At 37.3% G+C, this 27,026-nt stretch overlaps 1 protein-coding gene across 2 annotated transcripts in view; it reads left to right on the plus strand.

Annotated features, from left to right (window-relative positions):
• CSE1L (chromosome segregation 1 like) overlaps positions 1–26,469 on the plus strand; it is a 41,407-nt gene extending 14,938 nt beyond the window's left edge. For both annotated transcript variants that reach the window (XM_007185337.2, XM_057529733.1), the window contains exons 7-25: positions 1,352–1,459; positions 5,093–5,185; positions 7,014–7,181; positions 7,286–7,415; positions 8,265–8,330; positions 8,749–8,951; positions 9,403–9,487; positions 11,144–11,205; positions 16,730–16,866; positions 18,029–18,132; positions 19,869–19,966; positions 21,262–21,412; positions 21,557–21,765; positions 22,190–22,287; positions 22,390–22,475; positions 22,917–22,998; positions 24,293–24,439; positions 25,363–25,594; positions 25,817–26,469. In XM_007185337.2, the coding sequence (XP_007185399.1) occupies positions 1,352–1,459; positions 5,093–5,185; positions 7,014–7,181; positions 7,286–7,415; positions 8,265–8,330; positions 8,749–8,951; positions 9,403–9,487; positions 11,144–11,205; positions 16,730–16,866; positions 18,029–18,132; positions 19,869–19,966; positions 21,262–21,412; positions 21,557–21,765; positions 22,190–22,287; positions 22,390–22,475; positions 22,917–22,998; positions 24,293–24,439; positions 25,363–25,594; positions 25,817–25,906 (2,349 nt within the window). In that variant the 3' untranslated portion in view covers positions 25,907–26,469. The remainder of the gene's footprint in view (positions 1–1,351; positions 1,460–5,092; positions 5,186–7,013; positions 7,182–7,285; positions 7,416–8,264; positions 8,331–8,748; positions 8,952–9,402; positions 9,488–11,143; positions 11,206–16,729; positions 16,867–18,028; positions 18,133–19,868; positions 19,967–21,261; positions 21,413–21,556; positions 21,766–22,189; positions 22,288–22,389; positions 22,476–22,916; positions 22,999–24,292; positions 24,440–25,362; positions 25,595–25,816) is intronic.
• The last annotated feature ends 557 nt before the right edge of the window (positions 26,470–27,026 follow it).

Here is a 27,026-nt window from a genome sequence, read left to right on the forward strand (position 1 = left end):
GTCATATTATTTCACTCAAGTATTTGAGTATGTGTCTCTAAAGGAATAGATCCGTATTTTGATTTGACTGTTCATGGAGTTTAATTTATATAATTAAATGATCATGTAATGATGATGATGTAATTCTGTACATCATCTTATATTACATAAGCAACTTTCCTAAATATCTTTCTGAAACTCATTTAAGATTGAAAGAGAAGCATTGTTAACCTTTTTTTCCAGATAAGGAAAGTGGAGGGTTTGGTATCACACAGCTAATAAAAAGAGAGCCAGGCCTCAAACCTAGTTTTGCTAACTTGAGAAAAGCTGCTCATTTCCTGTTTTCAGAAAGGAAAGTTGTGTGATAATCACAACTTTCTAAATTACAGAGTATGCACAGGATTTTTCATGGCTAGGATATCTTACTGATAGTACATTTTTATTTTTAAAAATAAAATTGGACAAAATGTCAATATTTTTCACCTATTGGACTAGCAAAGATTTTTATTTCTTTTTAATGACATTAAAAGTTTTAGCCAGGAGCAGGGAGGGACGGGTGGGAGAAAAATGTTTTAGCCACAGTCCAGTGAAATGAACACTAGTGTCCTGTCCATTGGATTATAAATGGTACTAGCTTTCTGGAGTTTGACATTTCATTGAGAAAACCATAATATTCATATTTTCTAACTCCAGGATATAGTTAGCAACATATGTTGAGTGTCTTTTACATTGTAGGTGTGCACAAATTACGAGGACCTTTTATGTATATTTTCTCATTTTATTCTCATATTTTATGAGGTAGGCATCATTCTTAATTACAGGCAGATAAGGAGATGGGGGCTCAGTAAAATAACTTACTCAGAGTCATGCTTATTATGAGTAACAGTGTCTGGGTTGTATCCAGATCTGTCTGGCTTCCAAAACTCTTACTCATAGCATGCTGTTCTGCACTGGTAATCCAATTCTAGAATCTCAAACTCAGAAAACTAGAAGTGTGCCCAAAGTTTTATACATAAGCTTGTTTATTGCAGTTAGAATAACAAACAATTGCAAACAACCTACAGGCCAGGTGGCAGGGAATTATTTAATGAGTGCATATAAAGACAGTTTTGTGTAATGTATTATATACATGCACAGAGGAGAGTAGAAAGATCTAGTCCAAAATATTAATATTGGACTTTACAGTAGTGCTGTGATGGACAACTTAAAAATATATACTTTAACGTGTTTTTTCAAAAATCCTAAATGACTGTATACTACTATTTAAAAGCCAAATTGTGGAGAAGATGTATGAATAGTTTCAGCCTAGTACAAGGCTTTTTCACTAAGGTTTACAATACACTAAAACCGTCTTCCTAAATTTCTTTCCAAGGCCACTATTGAACTCTGCAGCACCCACGCAAATGATGCCTCTGCCCTGAGGATTCTTTTTTCTTCCCTGATCCTAATCTCAAAACTGTTCTACAGTTTAAACTTTCAGGTAAGTTTCGTTTTATTTCTTGCTTTTGATTCTTACGCTTTGATGTCAAATATAAAGTTTTTCACTTGATGAAGACTTCTTTGCTAGCATTGATTTTTTTTTCCCCCCCATGAAAAAACAGACATTAGTTGCTTGTTTTCTGATTCCCCCCATTCTTTTGTTTTGTTTTGTTTTTGACAAGAGATAAATAAACTGACACCAAGCATTGTAAATGGATGACCACAACAAAAGCAACAGTGATTACAATTACCAAACACGAAACACACTCATACTATGTCATAATATTGACATTCAGTCCAGTAATCCTCCACTGTAACAGCTCCTTTACTTTGCAGTGAAAATTGATTTGTATATTTTTTGCCTCTGAGTCCTTGTGGGATTTTTTTTTTTTTTCAAACAGGAAGTCACAAAAATTATAATCATCCTCACCAGTTCACTCAGTGCCATGTAATTAATTTTTTTTTATCTTGATCTTTTGTTAGCACTTTTATGAGTTCATCAGTTTTTCATTAGAGTTCTGAAAATGCTTATTCATTCAGTTCAGCAGTACAGTCAGTTACCAGAAACCTGTACTTGTCAGAGTCTTTTCCATGAATTCCTTGAAGATGAAACCCTTTTATAGGAACATTTTTGCAAAAGCATCAGAGTACACCCAGAACTGTCTGTAAATGATAAAAGACTTAAAAATGACCATGGTTAAAGATTTGATGGAAGTTCATAATAATGCAGTTGACAAGGAAATTTAGTTATTTCTGAGATGCACATTTTAAAGTAATAACTAGAATTATGACTGATAACATTATACCAGAACATAAGATTATTAGAAATTTCATGTAATATCTGAAACATTTATATTAACATATTTCCATACAAATAACCCAAAGAAAGTTTAGTATTAGTTGTTTTTTTATTTATTTTTTTATACTGCAGGTTCTTATTAGTCATCAGTTTTATACACATCAGTGTATACATGTCAGTCCCAATCGCCCAATTCAGCACACCACCATCCCCACCCCACCGCGGTTTTCCCCACTTGGTGTCCATACATTTGTTCTCTACATCTGTGTCTCAACTTCTGCCCTGCAAACCAGTTCATCTGTACCATTTTTCTAGGTTCCACATACATGCGTTAATATACGATATTTGTTTTTCTCTTTCTGACTTACTTGACTCTGTATGACAGTCTCTAGATCCATCCACGTCTCAACAAATGACTCAGTTTCGTTCCTTTTTATGGCTGAGTAATATTCCATTGTATATATGTACCACAACTTCTTTATCCATTCGTCTGTCGATGGGAAATCAGACTCCCTGACTTCAGACTATACTACAAAGCTACAGTAATCAAGACAATATGGTACTGGCACAAAAACAGAAAGATAGATCAGTGGAACAAGATAGAAAGCCCAGAGATAAACCCACGCACCTTTGGTCAACTAATCTATGACAAAGGTGGCAAAGATATACAATGGAGAAAAGACAGTCTCTTCAGTAAGTGGTGCTGGGAAAACTGGACAGCTACATGTAAAAGAATGAAATTAGAACACTCCCTAACACCATACACAAAAACTCAAAATGGATTCGAGACCTAAATGTAAGACTGGACACTATAAAACTCTTAGAGGAAAACACAGGAAGAACACTTTTTGACATAAATCACAGCAAGGTCTTTTTTGACCCACCTCCTAGAGTAATGGAAATAAAAACAAAAATAAACAAATGGGACCTAATGAAACTTCAAAGCTTTTGCACAGCAAAGGAAACCATAAACAAGACCAAAAGACAACCCTCAGAATGGGAGAAAAATATTTGCAAACGAATCATTGGACAAAGGATTAATCTCCAAAATATATAAACAACTCATGCAGCTTAATGTTAAAGAAACAACCCAGTCCAAAAATGGGCAGAAGACCTAAATAGACATTTCTCCAAAGAAGACATACAGATGGCCAAGAAGCGCATGAAAAGCTGCTCAACATCACTAATTATTAGAGAAATGCACATCAAAACTACAATGAGGTATCACCTCACACCAGTTAGAATGGGCATCATCAGAAAATCTACAAACAACAAGTGCTGGGGCTTCCCTGGTGGTGCAGTGGTTGAGAATCTTCCTGCTAATGCAGGGGACACGGGTTTGAGCCCTGGTCTGGGAAGATCCCACATGCCGCGGAGCAACTAGGCCCGTGAGCCACAACTACTGAGCCTGCATGTCTGGAGCCTGTGCTCTGCAACAAGAGAGGCCACGATAGTGAGAGGCCCGCGCACTGTGATGAAGAGTGGCCCCCGCTTGCCGCAACTAGAGAAAGCCCTCGCACAGAAACGAAGACCCAACACAGCCAAAAATAAAAAATAAATTAAAAATAAATTTAAAAAAAAACAAACAAATGCTGGAGAGCGTGTGGAGAAAAGGGAACACTCTTGCACTGTTGGTGGGAATGTAAATTGATACAGCCACTATGGAGAACAGTATGGAGGTTCCTTAAAAAACTAAAAATAGAATTACCATATGATCCAGCAATCCCACTACTGGGCATATACCCAGAGAAGACCATAATTCAAAAAGACACATGCACCCCAGTGTTCACTGCAGCACTATTTACAATAGCCAGGTCATGGAAGCAAAGCTTATAGCTTTCAGTGGAAGCATATCTGGGAGACAAAAGGCTGAAGAAACAGACTTGGGAAGGTGTAAGAACCAGTGGCATTTGAGAGGAAACACAGCCACAATCTTATAGCAGAAAATGCCTGGTCATCCCGTTGCTACTGAGGTGGTGGCCTCCAGTCATTCTTTCTGTTCTTGAGTCATTACTTTAAGATTCAGGGGTCCAGGAATGAGAAGGGAGTCTTACTGGTACAGACTCCTATACTGAGAGGCAAGAGAAAGGATGTAGCCTTTTCGTTGCCTCTAGCCAGAGCCAAGTACTTGGACTTAATCCTCCCAACGTGACTGTACTGACAGTGGTAGGGAGAGCATTCCTCAAAAGGAATAGGTAGAATGAATAGGAGATGAACAGCCCAAAATGGCATACCTTCAGTGTTCAGCTAGACAGCAATTTGAGAAATTCTTAAAGGATACCACTGGGTTTTTGTATACATTCTTTTGAATTCTACTTCCTAGAATGAGGTGATTAATAACTTGTTAGTCACAGAAGCCTGACTAGGAAGGAGGCATAATCTTTACCCTTGGGGGATTATCCCTCATTAAGAGGGCAGTATTGTGCCACAGGAATCAGTAACTGTATAAGACAGTAAGCCTGACGTGGTGGTCATCTTACAGTAAATGCAGTAGTTCAGAAAGGAAAAGGAATGTATTGGTAAGCACTGAGTTTTATAAGGAAAGTTTTCAGTCTTAGCTGGACCTTAAAGGAATAAATAGATTTATATTGGGACAGGAGCAGGTGGCATCATTTGTGGTTGAAAACTTACCGAGACAGAGTCAGAATGGTTTACTCATCTGCCAGACCTAGCTGGAGCAGAGAATTCTTGTCAAAATAGGTATCTGTTGACTCAGCTGAGAAACGTGGGCTTGAGTCTATAGGCATGTGGAAAACATTTGGCGTGGTGGGGAAAACTTATTAAAATATAATAATTACTTCAACCAAAAGTCTCAAGTCACCATTTATTCTTTAGGATCTCCCTGAATTTTTTGAAGATAATATGGAAACTTGGATGAACAATTTTCATACCCTCTTGACATTAGATAATAAGCTTCTACAAACTGATGTAAGTATTATTTAAAATATTTCCCAAATAGGCTTTTTTTTTTAAATTAAGAATTATTTGAAATAATATTGTTAAATGTCAATTATATCTCAATTTTTTTTGATGTTAAAAAAATTATTTGAGTGCCCTCTGAGAACATTGGAGGGAGGATAATTGTAATGTGCAGAATTACCCTTCTTGGAGTCCTGACTTAAGTCACAATTCATAGATAAGGCTATTTTATTACATTATTGGAAGTAAGGCCTCAGCAGTAGTCACATTGTGAACATTTTATGAAATAGAAAATCATTTGTCATTGAAGATACTAAGAAAACTTAAACCTCTGTAATAATAGCCTCTTTTGAAAAAGTCCTCTACAGTGTGGGAAAGAGGGGACATGAAAGTTTGTAATGTGTAAAAGTTTCTGATCTGAGTTTTGTAATATGTACTTTCAACATGTAGCACTTACTCTGTGTTATTCATTTGCTTGTTTATTAATATATTTATGATTTAACCTCTTTCTCAAAAAACAAAAAACGTAAAAAGTAAAATATTAAGAATACTTCAACACCAGATAAAAATTACAGTTGGTGATGCCGATCTGTTTGGGTGGCATGCAGAGGGAGAATCATTACTGTGGGTGTACAGCAAATTTTGTCTCTGAGATTTATACGCAACAAGAGCAACCAAAAAAAAATAGAGTTCCAATAAAATAATTCCTTCAGTCCACTAGGAAGAAACCACTCCCTCAGAAAACAAAGCTTGTCTTTACACTTAAGTCTAAAGGAAGTTTTTCACATAGGATTCTTAAGGGAATTGTTTGCCCATTTAAATGTGTCGTCTCACTGTGTGGCATCCCTTATATTCACGCCTTGAGGAGCTGCTCTTTTATCTCTTCTCAGTTTGAGTTCTTTGGCACATAATGTAGCTCAAAAGTGTTTGTGGGTCGCGGTTATATGCAGTAAGCATCATTATGCCGGTCACTGTCATGGTCTCAGGTGGGGTTGGCAAACTTTTCCTATAAAGGTCTGGGTAGTAAAAATATTTTTGGCTTTGTGGGCTATATACTCAACTCTGCAGTTGTAGTTGAAAGCAGCCATAGGCAATATGATAAATTGTATAAATGAAAACAAAGAATGTGTGTGGCTGGGTTTTAATAAAACTTTACTTCAGAAATTAGGCAGCAGGTTAACCCCTGCTTTAGGTTGTTCAACATTTTATAACCAGAATATTATTTGTGAGAATGTTATAGCTTTAGCTTATTGGGAAGAGAACACATTTTAATATATTTGAAATGAGAACCTTTTGGGAGATAGCAAGACTATGTTACAAAGGAAAATGTGATATGATTTTTATTACTCAGGTTTTTGTAGGAATATATTATTTTCAATTCAGTATGTAAATATTTTATAATTCAGCAACCAGAAGAAAAAGCTTTATTTATTTAAAATATTTATGCATGCATGCATGCAGTGCCAGGTCTTAGTTGAGGCACATGGACTTCTTGGTTGCGGCATGCACACGGGATCTAGTTCCCCAACCGGGGATCAAACCCAGGCCCCCTGCACTGGGAGCGTGGAGTCTTACCCACTGGACCACCAGGGAAGTCCTGAAAAGGGTTTATTTAACTTGAAAACTTTTGAGAACTGCTCTCATTGATTAATAAGAAGCATTTCATCTTGTATTTATTTGATAGATCAGGTGAATAAATTTACAGTGGCATAGATGTAGTTCACAGCGCTTGGCTTTGATGTAAAATTTTTAAAGAGTTCAGGAATTACAGCTACTCTCCGTGTTTATGATAGCGTTGAAGTTGTATGTTTGAGTTTTCCGTTTTCTCTTATGTGAGGATGAAGAGGAAGCAGGCTTATTGGAGCTCTTAAAATCCCAGATTTGTGATAATGCTGCACTCTATGCACAAAAATATGATGAAGAGTTTCAGCGGTACCTGCCTCGTTTTGTCACAGCCATCTGGAATTTACTAGTTACAACAGGTCAAGAGGTTAAATATGACTTGGTAAGGTGATGGTGGAGACAAATAATTAAGACATCCCCTCCCCCCATGAAATAAATGGTTCAGTTTGCTCTTAAAAATATGCTTATTTTTGTGTTTTATTCCAGTTGGTAAGTAATGCAATTCAGTTTCTGGCTTCAGTTTGTGAGAGACCTCACTATAAGAATCTATTTGAGGACCAGAACACGCTGACAAGTATCTGTGAAAAGGTTATTGTGCCTAACATGGAATTTAGAGGTAATTGTGGCAAAGTGTAAAGCTTTTTCAGGAGATTAATTCAAAGCTTGTTTTTTAAAAGAGTATGTTAGTATAAATTTAAGAATTTAAGAAGTCTTCTCTGTGTTGCTTTTTGTAACATATTCAGTCCAAGTTTTGTTGGATTTAGTATTTCACCAAGGCAGAAGTTATTTTTGAACAGTTGACTTGAGACAAGAAGTGATTGATAACTTTTAAATACAGAGTTGAAGCCCACCTAGTTTGTGCTTAAGGTTAAAATAGCCCTAAGAGTCTGTATTTGTACAAAATGTCTTTCTGACAGTTGGGAAGAGCAGTCATTAGATCATTCAGTCAGGAACAAAATGAGGAAATAAAAGACAGTGTAACGTGGGGTTTTATTTCCTTTTCTTTTTTCATAAAACTATATGTAAAGGACAGATCTTTAATCTGATACTGTCTGTCCTACTTGTTTTGGTGGTGAAATGACTGTTTATGAAATAATGGTGATGGTAGTTGTTAGGTTGTTTGTTTAATGTCCTTATCTGGCAGAATAACGAGTTGGCATCCCTAGATTGGTCTCCAACACTTTTGAAGGTTGGTGATGAAGTCCAGTTCTGTGGATGTTCACATTAGAACAAGTGAGCCTATCTCACAGCTGTATGAATTACCTATTACCTAATCTTTCAGGGTAACGTTTGCTGCTCTAAGTAATGATTAAGAGTATATGAAGTACTCATTTGTTGGGAAAGAACACTTTGCTGTAAAACATGGCAATTCCACATACTCTTCTGCATACTCAACTGTAAAGGTAGAATGACTTGCCACATCTTTCAAGAGGTGATCTGAAATGTCATCTTGCTTGCTTTGTAGCTGCTGATGAAGAAGCCTTTGAAGATAATTCTGAGGAGTATATAAGAAGAGATTTGGAAGGATCTGGTGTGTATTTTGGTTTTTAGCTGTTGGTCTCTTAGCAAGCCAGTTTTAAAGTTGCTCTCTTTCTAATAAATATGGGGAGGTGAGGGAGTCCTGTTAAGTATGTCATTTCAGCTGGCTTTCACTGAAGAACTGTTTTCCTTCTTTAACTTGTACATGGTAAAAAGCAGCTCTTTATATGAGCTATATCAAAGTTTCAGATGTTGAATTACTTGTCTTCTCTTTTTTATATACTTTTAGTGTTTATCATACTACTATGATCTTTCAGTTTCATTCTCATTTTACATTTGTGGGGGGAATTTTTTTTTCATTGTTTTTGTTACTGTTAGCTCTCAGATGGCAATTTGTTTTCTTATAAACTTGGTCAGTTGGTTGTTGGTGGTTTCTTTCTCCCATAATGTATTTCCCTTTGATTTTGTAGATATTGATACTAGACGCAGGGCTGCTTGTGATCTAGTACGAGGATTATGCAAGTTTTTTGAGGGACCCGTGACAGGAATCTTCTCTGGTTATGTTAATTCCATGCTGCAGGAATATGCAAAAAATCCATCTGTCAACTGGAAACACAAAGATGCAGCCATTTACCTGGTGACGTCTTTGGCATCAAAAGCCCAAACCCAGAAGGTGAATCCTTTCGGTATATTTTTATTTCTAAAACATAGTTGTTGGTACCACAGAAGTCAAAAAGAAGTGATATATTTCTGGTTATATAGCCTACTCTGCTAGATAATGTGTTAGTTCTGATTAGAATTCATATGGTCTCCAAAGATGGCTTTATACTGATGTATTAAGCACTTAAGTTTCTTATGTACCAAAAAATCAACAGATGCCGCACTTGCTTCCTTAGCTGAGACTCAGTATATAAAACGTGCTAAACTTAAATTTAGCTGTTCATTAATTTAGGGAAGTTTCTTTATTATCTATTAAAATAGTCTTATTTTATATGTAAGTAGTTTGTGTTTTGAAGTATTCATTTCCATCTTTAACCTGGTTTTCTAAAGCTGCCTAAATTTCCAGTGTGATAAATAATTACAGATTTTTCATGTTATTTCACTGTTATGAATTTGTTTTTTAGCATGGAATTACACAAGCGAATGAACTTGTAAACCTGACTGAGTTCTTTGTGAATCACATTCTCCCTGATTTAAAAGCAGCTAATGGTGAGTTTTGTGAAACGTTTTTAGTACAGCTTACACTATACCTGCAATTTTTTAAAAATACATTTATTTATTTATTTGTCTGCACCGGGTCTTAGTTGCAGCACGCGGGATCTTTTAGTTGTGGCATGTGGGATCTAGTTCCCTGACCAGGGATGGAACCTGGATCCCCTGCATTGGGAGCGTGGAGTCTTAGCCACTGGACCACTAGGGAAGTCCCTATACCTGCAATTTTTATTTGTATTTTTATTTTAAACTACAAAATGAGTACCGTTATGGCTCTATATCACCATGATACTGAAAACTGTGGCTCCTATCCTTATTGCAGTTACTTTATTGGATAAAATCTCAAATGGTTGCCCCAGATCTTGCCCAGGTGAAATTAACTTTCCATAAAGAAAATGTCTCTTATGTAGAAGGAAAACAGGAACAAGTGAGACTAAATTGTCACTGTATATTTCTAGTGTACATATAATAATGCACTAGAAGTTATACTTTGGTTTTTGTTTTCCTTCTCATTTAAAAAATGAACTCTTGGGGGACTTCCCTGGTGGTTCAGTGGTTAAGAATCTGCCTGTCAATGCAGGGGACACGGGTTCGAGCCCTCACCCGGGAAGATCCCATATGCCTCGGAGCAGCTAAGCCCATGCGCCACAACTACTGAGCCTGTGCTCTAGAGCCCACGAGCCACAACTACTGAAGCCCGCATGCCTAGAGCCCATGCTCCGCAACAAGAGAAGCCACCACAGTGAGAAACCCATGCACCTCAACGAAGAGTAGCCCCCGCTTGCCGCAACTAGAGGATGCCTGGGCGCAGCAAAAAAGACCCAATGCAGCCAAAATTAATTAATTAATTAATTATTTTTTAAAAAATGAACTCTTGGGAATTCCCTGGCAGTCCTGTGGTTGGGACTCCATGCTTCACTGCCGGGGTTCAATCCCTGGTCAGGGAACTAAGATCCCACAAGCTGCATGGCGAAAAATAAAATATTGGGTTGGCCAAAAAGTTCGTTTGGGTTTGTCCAGAAGATGTTAAGGGACGAACGAACTTTTTGGCCAACCCAATACTAAAAAAAAATGAACTCTAAAAAATTGAAGTAAATTTAAAGTACTTGAAACTAATAAATACTAAGGATACTTTCATGTTTACAAAAATATGTTGATCAAGAGATATTCTTCTAAAATTTTGTGGAAAATTTAAATAGGTAGGGATAATATTATAAAGAACTTCCATGTTACTATCATTCAGCTTCAGGAGCTTTTAACAATTGGCTGATATTTTAGCCCTTTCACTAACTTACTTCCCACTACTAGTGCAAGCTCATCTAGAGAGACTTGCTCTTGATTCAGAATAGCTTCAATTTTGGAAGAAGATACTGTCGTTATTTCATGGTCCAAATCATTTTTGTTCAATTACATAAGTAACACACGTTCATTTGTAATGAAACTTAAAGGTAAGGGGGAAAAATAAAATTATTTATAAACTTACCAGTATTAATAGCTGTGTAGTAGATCATTATATAATTAAATAAGCTTTAATTACTTGACATTTTGTTTACCAGAACCATGTTTTTAAAATCTGATAATGTTGTCACTGATTTGGGAGTTAACAGTCCTTAGCACTAAAATAACTGTGACTTTTTAATTTTTTTTTTATAGTGAATGAATTTCCTGTTCTTAAAGCTGATGGTATCAAATACGTTATGATTTTTAGGAATCAAGTAAGTAGCTTTTCATTTATATGTTATATGCCACTTAATCTCTTAAGAGTTTTATTGTATACTGGCTTCTCTTTCCTTCTACTGTGCAATCATATTCGATATCCACATCTAACAAAATTAACAATAACTCCTTGAACTTAGGATGCCAGTAGAGACTGTCATATAGAGTGAAGTAAGTCAGAAAGAGAAAAACAAATATTGTATATTAACGCATAAATGTGGAATCTAGAAAAATGGTACAGATGAACCGGTTTGCAGGGCAGAAATAGAGACACAGATGTAGAGAACAAATGTGTATGGACACCAAGGGGGGAAAGCAGGGGTGGGGTGGGTGGGATGAACTGGGAGATTGAGATTGACATATATACACTAATATGTATAAAATAGATAACTAATAAGAACCTGCTGTATAAAAAAATGAAATTCAAAAAAATAAAAAATTAGGATGCCAGACCATGATTAATTTTCCTCAGTTTCTCAAAAATACTGTTTTACAGTGATTTCATTAAAATTTGGGATCCAAACAAGGTCTACACGTTGCTTACGGTTGATTCTGTCTCATGCGATCATTGACACATTTTTTAATTGAGATATAGGTAACCTAATATAATAGTCACCATTTTTAAGTGTATACTTGTGTGGGTTTTAGTATGTTTATTATTTTGTACAACCAACACCACTGCCTCATAGATTATTTAATTACCAACTTGAATGGGAAAAACAGGATAGATGTTTGTGTGTTTTTCCCCTGTGTCAGTTCAGAGTAATGAGTTTAAGTGCCTTACCAGCCTCCAGAGGACAAATGAGGGATTTTTTGACTCTCTACTTGTTCCTTCTTTGGCCAATAGGAGCCCCATTATGTAGGTTCCTGTGTCCTCTTGACATACACTTAGTAGCCTTTAACAGCTTCCCTTCTTTCATATATGACAGAATATTCCATGTTCATCTTGTACATTTCCTGCCCCAGACCTGAACTAGCCACACTTGAAGGTGGGAAATTTTATTTAGAGACCATAATCTAGGTGGTAGGGAAATTGGTTTTAGGCTTTTTCATAGGAGGGAGCCAGAAAATAAATAATACCAATATTATTATTAAAGTAATAGTGCTGAATGCTGTTTGATTTCTTTGTGTTTTTTATATCCTTTGTATATTATCCTATTAGGCATGTATAGTCAAGAAATACTATGTTTAAAGCAACTTGAAATTATTCTTTGTGTATTTTTGCCATTAACTTGATAAATAATTAGATTCATCTGTTTGTGGGGTTTTGTTTTATTCGGGGGGGAACATGAGAAAGGTTACTTTACATACCTCCAAAGTCAGGCGTGGTACATTCAGAAAGGTCTAGCTTTCCTCCCTGTTCCTTCTCTCTTCCTAAAAGTAACCATTTTTTACCAAGTTTTGGTTTATGTTTCCATTGGTTAATTTTGAAAATATAACCTAATATTGTCCTAGATATATTTATGTATTTCCCCTCCTCCTACACAGAAGAGAGTATGCTAAACATGCTATTTTTCACTTTGGTTTTTTTTCTTTTTTGGCCGTACCATGTGGTTTACAGGATCTTAGTTCCCTGACTAGGGATTGAACCCAGGCCCATGGCAGTGAAAACTTGGAGTCCTAACCACTGGACCACCAGGGAATTCTGACACCTTGCTTTTTTTCACTTAGTAAATCCTGGATGTCATTCCATGGTAGTATTTACACAGTTCCCTCTTTTTTTAAAATTTAAATAGCATAGTACTCTGGGTGGCTCTCCTGTGGTTTACTCAACCAGTCCCCCAAGAGGTAGATGTTCTGGGTGTTTTCTAACTTTCACTATTTTAAATAATGCTAATTATTTGAAACAATAGCTTTGTACGTGCCACATAGTGTTTTGCCATTATAACTTCGAGATAGATTCCTAGAAGTGACGTTACTAGATTAGAGGGTAAACTTATATGTAATTTTGCCAGATCTTGCCAGATCTCCACAGGGGTTGTATCATGTTGCATTTTTTTAAAAAAAGATAGCGCCTATTTCCCCAAAGATGTTGGAATTTTGCCAAACTCAAAGATGTGAAATGGTATCTTATTGTAGTTTTACGTTGTATTTTTCTTAGAGTTTGAAAGCTTATCTTGCCGTTTATTTATGTATTCTTAGTTTTTATTGGAGTGTAGTTGATTTACAATGTTGTGTTAAGTTTCAGGTGTACAGCAGAGTGAATCAGTTATACATATATCCATCCTTTAGATTCTTTTCCCATATAAGCCATTACAGAGTATTGAGTAGAGTTCCCTGTGCTATACAGGAGTTCCTTATTAGTTATCTATGTTTTATATAGTAGTGTGTATATGTCAGTGCCAGTCTTCCGATTTATCTCCCCGCCATCTTTCCATTTAAAGGGCCATTTTCATTTCTGCGAACTATCTATTCATATTTTTTGTCCATATTTCCATCTGATTGTTGGTCTTAATTTTTAGAAAACATGTAATTTCCTTCTGATTATTATTATTTTTTAATGGTAGAAGACATTATTTCATCTAGCTATATAAGTTCTCAATCACGATCAATTTTATTGATTCCACTGGACCAGTAAAAGCTAAAAGTCAGTCCAACAAGTACACAGAGACTCTGGATCCACCCCATCAAGTCACTGATGGAGTCTGCTGGTCACAACCCTTTCCTTGTTAAAGCTCGTCACAACAACTCCCCAGACATGTTCAGAATCAAAATACCCTTCACATTTTTCATTTCTTGATTCATATATTTTCCAAATAGTTTGAACCCTGAATAAGAATTTGTGGATCCTGAAGTATTTAGTTTTACAACATAAATCTCCTTTATAAAACTTTATCTTCATATCATTCCCCATTTTGATCAATCACATTCAGGCTCCAGCCAGTTGTAGCACCCTCGACCAGAGAAAGGGAAACAGACCCACACCTCTGGCTGCCCCTTGTGCAGGAGTACTCCGTTTCCTATGTTGGAAACACAGTGGGCATCTTTAAACCACCGATTATTCCACCATTACGTTATCTGTTATTGTCTGTTTGAAGATCACAACATAGAAATTTATTAACAGCCACCCCCCAGGGAAGACAGATGAATTCTATTAGTTCTATCTGCTTCAGGGCTGAATACCATTTTGACAGTTAGCTGTGATGGAGAAAGAGTGTAGCTTACATTTACTAAGTTTTTACTGTTTGTCAAGTACAGTGCTAATGCTTATGATGGAATCCCACCTCATTTGACTTATACACATTCAGTTATTGGGCCTCAGCAAAGAGAATGAAAGAGAAAAATTCCACCACCTAGTGCCTGTCAATGAGCAGACACCCCCCAGAGTGGGGAGACTCCAATCTACTCTTCCCTCAGTGAGCCTCGTCTTTTTTTTTTTTTAATTGAGAAATAATTGACATTAATTTCAGGTATACAACATAATGATTCATATTTGTATGTATTGTGAAATGATAACAGTAAATCTAGTTAGCATGTCACTATACACATTGACAGAATTTTTTTTCTGTTGATGAGAACTTCTGAGATCTGTTCTCTGTATGCAGTATAGTATTAGCTGTAGTCACTGTATATTGCATCCTCATGACTTGTTTTGTAACTGGAAGTTTTTACCTTTTGACTCCTGTCACCCATTTCACCCACTCCCCGCCTCTGGCAACCACCAATCTCTTCTCCGTAGGAGTTCGTTTTTCTGGTGTTTTGTTTTTCTTTTTCCTGTTTTGTTTTTTAAGGTTCCACATGTGAGATATACGGTGTTTGTCTTTCTGTATTTCACTTAGTATAATGCCCTCAAGGTCCACACATGTTGTCGCAAATGGCAAGATTTTCTTTTTTTATGGCTGAATAACATTCCATCTGTGTGTGTGTGTGTGTGTGTGTGCACGTGCGCACTCCACACTTTCTTTATCCATTCATCCACTGATGGACACTTAAGTTGCTTCCAAATCTTGGCCATTGTTAATGCTGCCTATGAACTTGGGGGTGTGGATATCTTTTTGAGTTAGTGTTTTTGTTTCCTTTGGATAAATACCCAGAAGTGGAATTGCTGGACCATATGGTAACTCTATTTTTAATTTTTTGAGGGACCTCCATACTTCTTTCCATACTGGCTGCATCAATATATGTTCCCACCAGCAGAGCACCGGGGTTTTCTTGTCTTTCTGAGACTAGCCATTGTAACAGGTGTGAAGTGATACCACATTTTGGTTTTTATTTGTATTTCCCTGATGATTAGTGATGTTGAGCACTTCATGTGCCTGTAGCCATCTCTGTGTCTTCTTTGGGAAAATATTCAGGGGAATTCCCTGGTGATCCAGTGGTTAGGATTTAGCGCTTTCACTGCTGGGGCCTGGGTTCAGTCCCTGGTCAGGGAACTAAGATCCTGCAAGCCATGCGGTGTGGCCAAAAAAAATAAGAAAGGAAAATATTATTCAGCTCCTCTGCTGAGTTTTTAATTGGATTGTTTTTTGCTGTTTAGTTATATAATCCTCCTGGTTCTTAACACTGTAAGTCACTTTAATTTTAGTGAGACAGAAAACAAAACAGCACAGTTCGTCTTATTCCCTCCAATACCTCCACCAAATTACCCTGCAGCCATCTTGTAAATTATTTTAAACACACAAGCAGGAATAGAGAATAATTTAATGATACATAACCACCACAAATCTTAACTCCAGGCCATAATTACTTAAACCTACACACACAGTGGAGGCACCCAGGGTACGCCCTCCCCATTCCCATTCTATTCTCTTTCTCCCCAGAGATAATGAATGAATTTAGTGTAAGTGATTATTTATGGCTTTACATGTTTGTTTCCACAAAAATTCTATAGTATTACATAGGTTTAAGTTTTTTATTTATTTAAATACCATACTACAGGTATTGGTCTACATATCTAGTTTTCTTTTGTGCTTAACGTTGTTTTTAGTAGATGTGTTAGAGTTCATTTTTCATAGCTGTGTAGTATTCTATCATAAGAATATGCCACAGTTTATTTCCTGTGGATGATTCTTCAGTTTCTTGATTTATACTTTTTATGTGTCTTTGACAGGTATCTACCAGGGTTACATGCAACCTTGTGAAGCTGTTCTGTTTTAAAGATTAAAGGATACGCTAACGTTCTAGAGGTTTTTAGTGAAGATTAGTATGCTTATGTTTATGCCATCCCTCCCCTTTTTTAAGAAGAGAAAATGAGGCACAAAGAGCTTGAATGACTTTTCTAAGAAATACTTGCTAGTGAAAAGTATGGTTCTAAGATTAATGAAATCTCTGCTTCTCCGTGATATTATTATTTTACCCTAACCATAGTTTTATGCTCAGAGAAAGAGAATTGGAAAAGTGAGTGTGAGTTGAACCATTATGTGAAGGTAGAAGTTTTGATTTTTTTCACCTGTATCATCTCCATTGTAATAGTGGCTGAAAAAAAAACACACTTTTTAGAATCAGCAAGTCACTCTCTTACAGCTGTCTTTTACTCAAGATAGCATCAGTGAGTTACAGCATGTATATTGTTGTTTTTTTCAGGTACCAAAAGAGCATCTTTTAGTCTCTATTCCTCTCTTAATTAATCATCTTCAAGCTGAAAGTATTGTTGTTCATACTTACGCAGCACATGCTCTTGAGAGACTGTTTACTATGAGAGGGCCTAACAATGCCACTCTGTAAGTATTTGATGCAATATATTTTTTCATCTTGGGTTGAAGACCATTCTGTACTGGTCAAAGATATCTCAGTATATTCAGTATATATCTCAGTATATATAATTTCATTAGTAGTTAGAAAAATAAATGTGTATATTCTACTCATTTATACTATGCCTCATTCCAAAAGGATTTGAGACTGCATGCCAGAGTAGACACATTATGACAATAAAGTTAAATGGAGGAAATTGGAGCAAAGGAAAATAACTGGGGTGTGAGGTTAATAAACAGAAGTGTGTCAGAGGATCCTGTACAGTAGTTAAAGAAACTTGTGGATTTTATGTGGAGTCCTCTAGTGGCCAAGGCAAAGAGAGAGACTTGGTGAGTTAAAATGTCCATAATGTCCATGAGATTAAAATTAAAAGTTATTCAGAAGGCACCTCAGAAGTGGGCCTTCGTTAAGGGAATACTGTGTAGTAGCCCTGTTCATAGCACCATCATGCAACAGAGTTATTTTCACCTGGCTGTTTTTGTGTGCTGAGACATGACACAGCTGAGTGAAAGTAATTCTCTAGGGTCCAAGGCAGTAGCTGTTGTGGCCTGATGCAAGGATAAAATGCAGAGGATTGGGTGGTCTGCATGTCTTTCAGGCCTTTTCTTCAACAGTGTTATTTCTTGAAACTGAGCTTTGGGTAAGAGATGGAAAACATTTTAGGTTCTTTTCTTCATCAAGAACTTGAAGTACAGATATGCTCAGTGGCCAATTAAGGGTTGAAAGGTTATCCTTTAGGCGAGTTAAGCCAGTACCTGTCTTCAGGCCCAGAATTTATGCAGAGAATGGTTCCAAACTTGCTCCACCTCCAGGAAAGCTAGCTGACTGAGAGTCCGGGCTCTGTTCTCGATGGTGACAGATGTGAACCAGGGATGACCTCAACAGCCGTAGACAATGTTGGGTTTGCCTGGTTTGGGGTTTGTTTAATTGTGTTTGGCCCCAGATATGCCTTCTTAGGAACTTAACATGAGCACTTTTAAAGCAATATTTTCCTAAGCTGTCTGCCGACTGTCAGTGGTGGGAGATGGCTCACTTTTATGCCAAGAAGTGTGATTTAGTAGTTGCGAAGGGTGTTCCAAAGTGACAAGCTCAAGCGTTGGCAGTGACTGAAAGCTGTTTTTTCATCTATAGCTTTACAGCTGCAGAAATCGCACCGTTTGTTGAGATTCTGCTAACAAACCTTTTCAAAGCTCTCACACTTCCTGGCTCTTCAGAAAATGAATATATTATGAAAGGTAGGCCGTTTCCCTGGTGTATAGACTATAAGTATCTAATCTCAGACTACAGGGGTGGTAAACACTCTTGAGTTGTACTTCAGGTTATGTAGTCTAGGAACCAGATACTGTTTGTCAAGAATTAGGTAGGTTTCGATATTTTTAAATGAAAAATAGTTTAGTTTGTTGGTAAGTGTTTTCAGAAAAAATGTTACCCTAACCTGATGTAGAACTCCTCTTACTGAAGAAAAGGTAGCAGACTCCTTTTTTCTTTTCATAGGTTGAAATTCTTGAGGGCAAAGATGAGCTCAGACAACATTTATTGACAGCATGTTCTGCTAGGTCTTGGTGTGAAACCTGGGTGTATTTGATAGACCCCGCACAGATCCTGCCTTCATAGAATTACTGCCAAGGACACAGGCAGCTGTAACAATCTGCCAGGTGCTCCATCAGGAGAGTGTCTTGGGAACAGCTCTGGGACAATCTTAGTCTTACTCGCGGTTGCATTCCAAGAGTCTAGCATGGTGGATGACTCATAGGAAATGCTTTTTAAAGAAACTGTCTCTGGCTTGGTCAGGACGTGTGTGTGTGTGTGTGTGTGTGTGTGTGTGTGTGTGTGTGTGTGTGTGTGTGTGTGTGTGTGTGTGTGTGTGTGTGTGTGTGTGTGTGTGTGTGTGTGTGTGTGTGTGTGTGTGTGTGTGTGTCAGTCAGGACCCATGGGTGTGTGTGTCTGTCTATCTAGGTGTGTGTGTATGTTTTCAGCACTGTATTTCTCCAGCAGTGATGTGTGAGTACTCTTGTTTAAGGTCCATTTCTGTGAGGTGGCTGACTGGTCCGTGGTCTTCATCGCTGTGCTCCTAGGGTTTGCAGGAGCGCCCAGTATGTAACAGCTTCCCAATAAATACTGTTGTGTGAATGAATGTGAGGATTCTGTGCCAGCCCAGAGGAGGGGCGCCGATCCATGCTGTAACCCTCCGCTTTCTCTAGCAAGTGGTATCTAAGCTGAGGTGCAGGATAGGTAGCAGTTAGCTACTTGGAGGGTGAGTCTTCGGCATCACTGCAAAGTTTAGGAGGCAAGAAAGGGTAACTTTCTATCCTGTGTGCCTAGCATATAGTAGGTGCTCTACTTAGTTAACATCTATTCTGTTTGTGCAAAAATAGCCATCGTATATTTTTAGCTTAATAATGTATTTCTCTCCTATGCCCAATGTTTTTAGGTGTCTGTTAATGAGCAGTTAATTCTGTAATATGGGCCTTCCATAGCTTTATGTTTATTTTTGGATTTTTCTCAGGCTCCTAGTCTCTCTTTTGGGGGGAGATGGGCAAGTGGCCTTTTCTTTCAGCTTCTGGTAGGCTGTGATCATACTTCCAGTAGGCTAGCGGTAAAATTTCATGCCACTGATTTCTAAGTAAAGGAGACTCAAAACAGGCCCCCTTCCACCTGCTGCTCCCCCGTGTCCGTCCACTACTTCACCTGCCTCCTCCTGTCTGCTTCTTTAGCCACTTCATTATTTTTTATTGTCCCTTAAGCCTTCTGGAAATGACACTTCCCAGCTAAATTTTGTTGCCAATTGTTGGCCTAATTTTAAAAGGGAGGGAAATTTAGATTATTTTTAAATGTAGAGAGCTATCTGGGGGTTGTTTAAGAGTCTTAAGATTTTAGTTTATGAATCAGTGGACTTTTTTCTCCCCCTAATCACTGTTTTATTCTGAAGTTTAACTAAACTATTTGTTTTTGCTCTTTTTATATTTTACAGCTATCATGAGAAGTTTTTCCCTCCTACAAGAAGCCATAATCCCCTACATCCCTACTCTCATCACTCAGCTTACACAGAAGCTATTAGCTGTTAGTAAGGTAACAGAACCAGTTTTGAAAGTGCAGTTGCTTTTTAACCTAAATGCTTCCAACTGTTTGAGCCTCAGAACTCCCTGGCAGTCGGTCGGACAGGGAGATCTCTGTGACTTCTTCCCGACCAGCAGTTAATGTGTGATTCTGAAAGTGGGGGCGACAGAGACGGGGGCCTTGGCAGCACTCTCCCTTAAGTGTAAGCTCAGAGACTTTAAAACATTTTATTCTTGCTTTAAAAAGTAACGGGTTCATTGAAGAGAATTGAGAAAGTACAAACAATCTGAAATGATCTTAGATGGAAGAAGTAGGCTTTGCACCAAATGGACACAAAAGAAGCTATTCAGACTAATACAGAATGATGACTGAAGTCCTTGTGTTTGTTCTTCCTGACTCATTTCCCCAAAAATAAAATTCACTCTTTCTTTGATCAAAGATTTTAGATATTTTGATCCTTATTTAAATATTAATACCAAGTTTTAGAAAATTAAAAAAATCAGTTTAAGGCCAATAAAATTCCTTTGTAGACGCTTATTCTTAATTACTCTATGAAAAGGAGATGAAGTCATAGGAAGTAATAGAGAGACTTTGAGAATAGTGATCCTATTTCCACCGAATTCTGGGTAAGGGCCTTGGGCCTACTTGGGTTTTGGGGAATTGAGAGAAAAGAGAAGTAGGGCCTCTCCACTTTCACCTGCCCCTGTACATACACACTCAGCTTCTGAGTTCATCAGCATCATATGGTCGCCTTCCAAGAAGGATTTTGTTTGAAAAAGAAAATTGAAAACCACTGATATGAAGGATTGTCATTGTGCAGATACAGACATACTGAGGCCCACAGAGGTTAAGGTTTGCCTGAGGTCCCACACACGGCTAGTGGCAGAGTCAGGCCTTTTATGTCCCTGCTCGTTTCTCCCACCGCTGTTCACAGTGACGGCTGTAGGAGAGCACACAGGTTTAAGAAAGCTCCTTGCGAGCACTGGGAGCTTGGGCTTGTGTAGTCACCTCCCCGTGATTCTGAAGTATTTTTTCATAAGTAGACTTTTGCTCATTAAAAAAAAAAAAAAAAAATCCAAACAGGTATTAGTATTACTTCATTTTCTGAATTTTAAAGTCACTGTAAAATTTTAACATATATGCAGGCTTTTTAGTGTAATTTGTGGGTTTTTTTTAAATATTGATTTGTTTTTAAAAAATGGCATCTCTTTTAATGTGTTTTTAGTAAGGTTAAATGTGTTTTAGGTTATTTTTAATATAGTCAATTGGATTATTAGAGTCATAAGCTTTTTTTTTTTTAATTTCAGAACCCAAGCAAACCTCACTTTAATCACTATATGTTTGAAGCAATATGTTTATCCATAAGAATAACTTGCAAGGCTAACCCTGCTGCTGTTGTAAATTTTGAGGAGGCTTTGTTTCTGGTGTTTACTGAAATTTTACAAAATGATGTACAAGGTAAGTAAAAGAAAGTTATTTTCTTTGTAGTTGAATAAAATTATTCAAGTGATTATAAAATGCAGTCTGCCTAAGAGATATGTGCCTTTTGTGTCAGAGCATTAATTCTGAAGCTGACAGCCCTGTTTTTACTTTTATCAACAGAATTTATTCCATATGTCTTTCAAGTGATGTCTTTGCTTCTGGAAACACACAAAACTGACATCCCGTCTTCCTATATGGCCTTATTTCCTCATCTCCTTCAGCCAGTGCTTTGGGAAAGAACAGGAAATATTCCTGCTCTAGTGAGGCTTCTCCAAGCATTCTTAGAACGAGGTTCAAATACAATAGCAAGTGCTGCAGCTGATAAAATTGTGAGTCAGATTTTGATGTAACTGTAATTTTCTAAGGTAACTGAGAGAAACTAGGGATGGCAGATTCTTTTTAATTTAAAATTTTTTTAATTTCTTAAACTTAATAAAAAGGGAATTAGAAAATGAAACAGAATTAATTAGTAGAAAACATTAATGTATATTTTATTAGAACTAGGTATCCTTTAGTCATATTTATCTCTGGTAGAAACTAAAAGAAGAAGAGCCAAATAGGTTAATTTCAGGAACTTAACTTTAAAGGCTTATTGTGGTGGGGTTTTTTTCCCTCTACACTTCAGAAGTAAGAAAAAGAGAAAGTGTTAGATTATTACAGCATGCACCCTTTTCCAAAATATATCACCTGTTTAACTTTTGGAACAATTAATCCTTGCTTCTTTAACTAATTATTTAATCTAATTTGTTGTAGCCTGGCTTATTAGGTGTCTTCCAGAAGCTGATTGCATCCAAAGCCAATGACCACCAAGGTTTTTATCTTCTAAATAGTATAATAGAGCACATGCCTCCGTGAGTATGAATATAACCTCATTGTACATTTAATTGAGGATTCTGTTAAGTACTCAGAAAAATGCTGAATTTATATTGTTGCTTTTTTATTCACTTCTTTAGTGAGTCAGTTGACCAATATAGGAAGCAGATCTTCATTCTACTATTCCAAAGACTTCAGAATTCCAAAACAACAAAGTTTATCAAGAGTAAGTAAAATCATTTGGGTGTTCCTACAGAAATAATGAAGGAAAGAGGCTAAAAACCCTTAGACTTTATATGTACATATAAACCTTTTAACAGTTATAAATTTTATATATAAAATATTTTAAGATGCTTGTATTCTTCAAGCACTAAATCAGTTTCAATATATTGTGTTCCAGAGGTTTGTAAGTTTAAATATCAAAACATTTTTAATAGAAGTATCATAAAGAAATATAAATCAGAGACTGTATGTAAAGCTTTTTTATGACTGTACTATAAAGGCAGAGATTCTGTATGTTAAATTGTATTAAAAGGCCAGTATTGATGCCAAAGTTAGTCATTGGGTTTTAATGATTTGTGAATATTTCATTTGGCAGACTTTCACTAAATCACTTATTTAATGCAGTGAGTCCTCTGTATTGATACTCTGCACCTCCTTTCAACAGGTTTCTTAGTCTTTATTAATTTGTATTGCATAAAATACGGGGCGCTAGCACTACAAGAAATATTTGATGGTATACAACCAAAGTAAGTCTGTTTTCATTATTTATTATCCTGTTTTTAAAAGCAAAACATTTGACCTCTTAGTCTCTATTTTATAAATGACTTTATAGTTCTTGATGCACAGTGATAGTTATCTTTGTGGTTTCCAAAATATTCTTGGGGGGTTGGGTTGTAAAGAAGGAAATACCTGCAAACATTTTCCTAATTCCCGAAGGTCTCCCCCCCGCCCTCTGCCCCATCCACCGGCATTCCCTACAGCCAGTGCTCTATGTTGTGTTAGACAGCTGGCATTGTCTCCGGGAGCCTGCCTCTGTTAGGGCTAACTGATTTTTCAAATGAAAATAGTTTGGATCAGTGAAGTTTTGCTTTTGGCTTAGTATATATGCTTAAGAATGTAGTTAGGCAGCATTTCCCATGTAGTAGGGAAAGGAAGGATGGAAAGGAATGATAGAGGACAACTCCTTGGAGAAAAACTTTCTGCATCTGTATTGTACCAAAAATAATTCCAGATTGACTGAAATGTAAAAAAATGAATTAACCTGAAAAGTACCAGAAAATATGCTTTTCGAGCTATAGGAAATCGTGAGGAAATCAGCAGTTTCATTCAGTGCTGGTGGCGCCTAAGTTGGTATGGTCTTTCTGTAGAGCAAAAAATCTGCACTTGTTATCTAGAGCATCAAAATGTCCATGCTCTTTGATATCTACTATATCCACTTGAAAGAATTTAATATAATAAATTCTTAATAAAATAATGAGAGTATAAATTGAGAATTTTACACCATTTAGAATTATAAAAAACTTTACTTCTAGGATGTTTGCAACAACAATCATAGGCCAAATCATTTTTTTAAAATACAGCCATTAACATTTACATACTTAAAGGTATGTAAGCATAGAAAGTTGGGAAGTTTATAATCCAAAAATGTTAAAACTAGTTAATGCTGGATGGTGGGGTGATGGTAATTCTTTTTTTCTTCTTGCTTATCTGTTTTCTGATTTCTAATTTTTCAAAGATTTCATGAGTAATTTGAAAAAACATGCAAGACCAAAAAAATGGCTATAAAGATTTTCCTTGAGCATAGGCTTAAGGTAGTATTCACAAAAGATGATGGCAGTTGGTCACAGAATAGAGGTTTGATGTTTTTTGTTTTGTCATTTTTAGGTCTTCCATTCAGTTGACCAAAATTAACAGCCTTATTTTGTATTTTATTATATTCATAAGGAGTCACTGAGCATAAATAATGTAAGCATCTCACTGTTAAATTAGACTACCACTATAATGAAATATTGAATGAATTTATTTTGCATTGATTCATAGAATGTTTGGAATGGTTTTGGAAAAAATCATTATTCCTGAAATGCAGAAAGTATCTGGAAATGTAGAGAAAAAGATTTGTGCGGTTGGCATAACCAAATTACTAACAGAATGTCCCCCAATGATGGATACAGAGTATACCAAGCTATGGTAAGTACTCCATTCTAAAGTTTTTTGGAAATTACAGTTTCTTTCCCCTATGACTACAAAATTAACTAAGCTTATTCTCTTGGGAGCCAAGAGAATTTGGTTCTGACCTCAGCCTCCCCACTAGCAACCATGAGATCCAAGACATGACTTGCGGGTTCTTCTGAGCCTACCTAGAAAGATCTTGTTTCCTGAATAACTTTTGTTTTTTTTTTTTTTTTTTTGGCTGTGCTGCACAGCATGTGAGATCCTAGTTTCCCCGACCAGGGATCAAACCCATGCCCCTGGCAGTGGAAGTGTAGAGTCTTAACCACTGGACCTCCAGGGAAGTCCCCTGATTAACTTTTTTTTGTGGGGGAATTCATGGACCCCTTTGAAAAGCCTGGTGAAAGTCCCTGGTTTAGGTGATCTCTAAGATTTTTATGACAGTCACTCGACTAAACCGGCCTAAGTCCTTAAGAGGAGAAACTGAATAGGCCAAGAGAAGACTTATGTGCTTGTGCTTGATGTCTAGCTCGATGTGCAGACCTAGCTTTTCTTGACCTTTTGCCTCTCCCTTACTATGGTTTCACTCAGGTAGCCTTCCCATCAAGTGATGTGACAACTTGAAGCTTATTTCTTCTGACTGACTAAGAAGCATCGGATCGCCTTGGTTTCGCTTGGCACCATATGGCCTTCTAATTAGCCAGGCCTGGGTCATACAGCCAGCTTTGGCAGTTCTGGGGAAAGAGACATTGGGGTGCTATGGCCGAAAGAATTGAAGAATGGTTTCTGGTTAGGCATAAGCACTGTGTCATTCGTAATTTCAAAGGTCCCTTATTACTCTTGAGACTATGAGTCTACAGTTTTATGTCTCTGAGGAAGTTGCTCCTTATTGTTTAAACTTCAAAGTAGTTACTTCAGTCTTTTGTCATCTTCCAATCCAGGACTCCTTTATTACAGTCTCTGATTGGCCTATTTGAGTTACCTGAAGATACTACTATTCCTGATGAAGAACATTTTGTTGACATAGAAGATACACCAGGATACCAGACTGCCTTCTCACAGTTGGCATTCGCTGGGAAAAAAGAGCATGATCCTGTAGGTCAAATGGTGAACAACCCCAGAATTCACCTGGCACAGTCGCTTCACAAATTGTCTACTGCCTGTCCAGGAAGGGTAAGTGTCTTTGTTGTCAAAGAACTCTGTCATTCATCTTCCCATTTTTGAAGGCATGAAAGCAGTTGAGTTACTTGGGGATCCCTTAAACAATTATTGGTGATGGACTGCCCTTCTCAGAGCTGTGGCAGCTCCCCCGTAGAAGGGCGGGAGGGGGCGGGGGCGTTGCGTTTGTATGTTGGGATCTCTAACAGCTGTATGTGTGCTGCCCATCTTCTGTAGGTTCCCTCAATGGTGAGCACCAGCCTCAACGCAGAAGCGCTCCAGTATCTCCAAGGATACCTTCAGGCGGCTAGTGTGACGCTGCTCTGAACTGTATTTTTCGAATTGGCTTATTTAGTCCAGGATGGTTTCTGAGGACATCGTGGAGACGTCTGAGCACAGCTGTGTTAAAGCAAGTGTTCCTTTTGAACTTGTCTCTTAAATGTTGCTTTAAGCTGAACCTTGAGAAAATTAGGTGGTTTGTGTGATCACAAATATAAGTGGGTGACTTTTCAGTTTGCAGCTACAAAGACAAGTTTTACTAGCTTAGTGTATGACATTGATTTGAGCATTTGCACAGTTTTGATAATTCTAAAATTTTGACAGACACTTAACTGTGGAGATTTTTTTTCTGTTACTAAATTCTTTTGAGGCTGTTCGTATTTCTCTTGTCCTTTGTGTTTTTGTCTATTTCCTTAAGCTTTTATTGGAAATGTCAGTAAGCAAAGAAATCACTTGTGTAACTTGCCAAGAAATGCACATTTCATAGTTTTAAATCTGTAATCAGCAATAAAAAAAAAAAAAAAAAGAGCCCTAAAATATGTATCTAAGAACATCGTAAGGACAGGCTTTTGGTGCTGCTATTTTTATAATGAAGAATTTAATTTTTCCTCTCCCGGACTCCATAAAATCCTAATTTCTAAATAACTCAAACTCAAGTTACTTAGTCTTTTTCACAAGGGAAAGGGAACAATTACTGCAGGCTTGGGGCTCATCTGTTAGAACTTTCTAGCTAGACCAGTTCCTGGGCAGCAGCATGAACTTCAGGTAGATGGTTTCCTCTGTGAACTGGCAAAGAAATGCTCTGCCTGGCTTCACGAGGCTGTTGGGACTGCTTTAGACAGTGCAGGTGTTTGCTCTTTTTTTTTTTTTTTTTTTTTTTTTACAATGTCTGTCTTCTCTGAAGATCACAGGTTACAAGGAACTTTTCAAGCGGTGGCATCTTGGAACCTGCGGCCTAGGAGGAGCCTACAGGTGTCAGTCCATCTTGGCAAAGGCTGCCAGTCTGGCTGCTCCCTGCACTGGGCCCAGGGGTTCCACGGCCTTTATCTTTAGCAGGTGAAGAATCAGACTGTCGACATCTGGAGAGGCACAGTTTCTGTGTATGCTGGAACTGTCCACTTAGTGCAGTTAGACTGGAATCTCATTCTGCGCAGATTATGTGGATTTT

The sequence above is a fragment of the Balaenoptera acutorostrata genome, chromosome 15 (genome assembly GCF_949987535.1).
Source record: "Balaenoptera acutorostrata chromosome 15, mBalAcu1.1, whole genome shotgun sequence".
NCBI lineage: Eukaryota > Metazoa > Chordata > Mammalia > Artiodactyla > Balaenopteridae > Balaenoptera > Balaenoptera acutorostrata.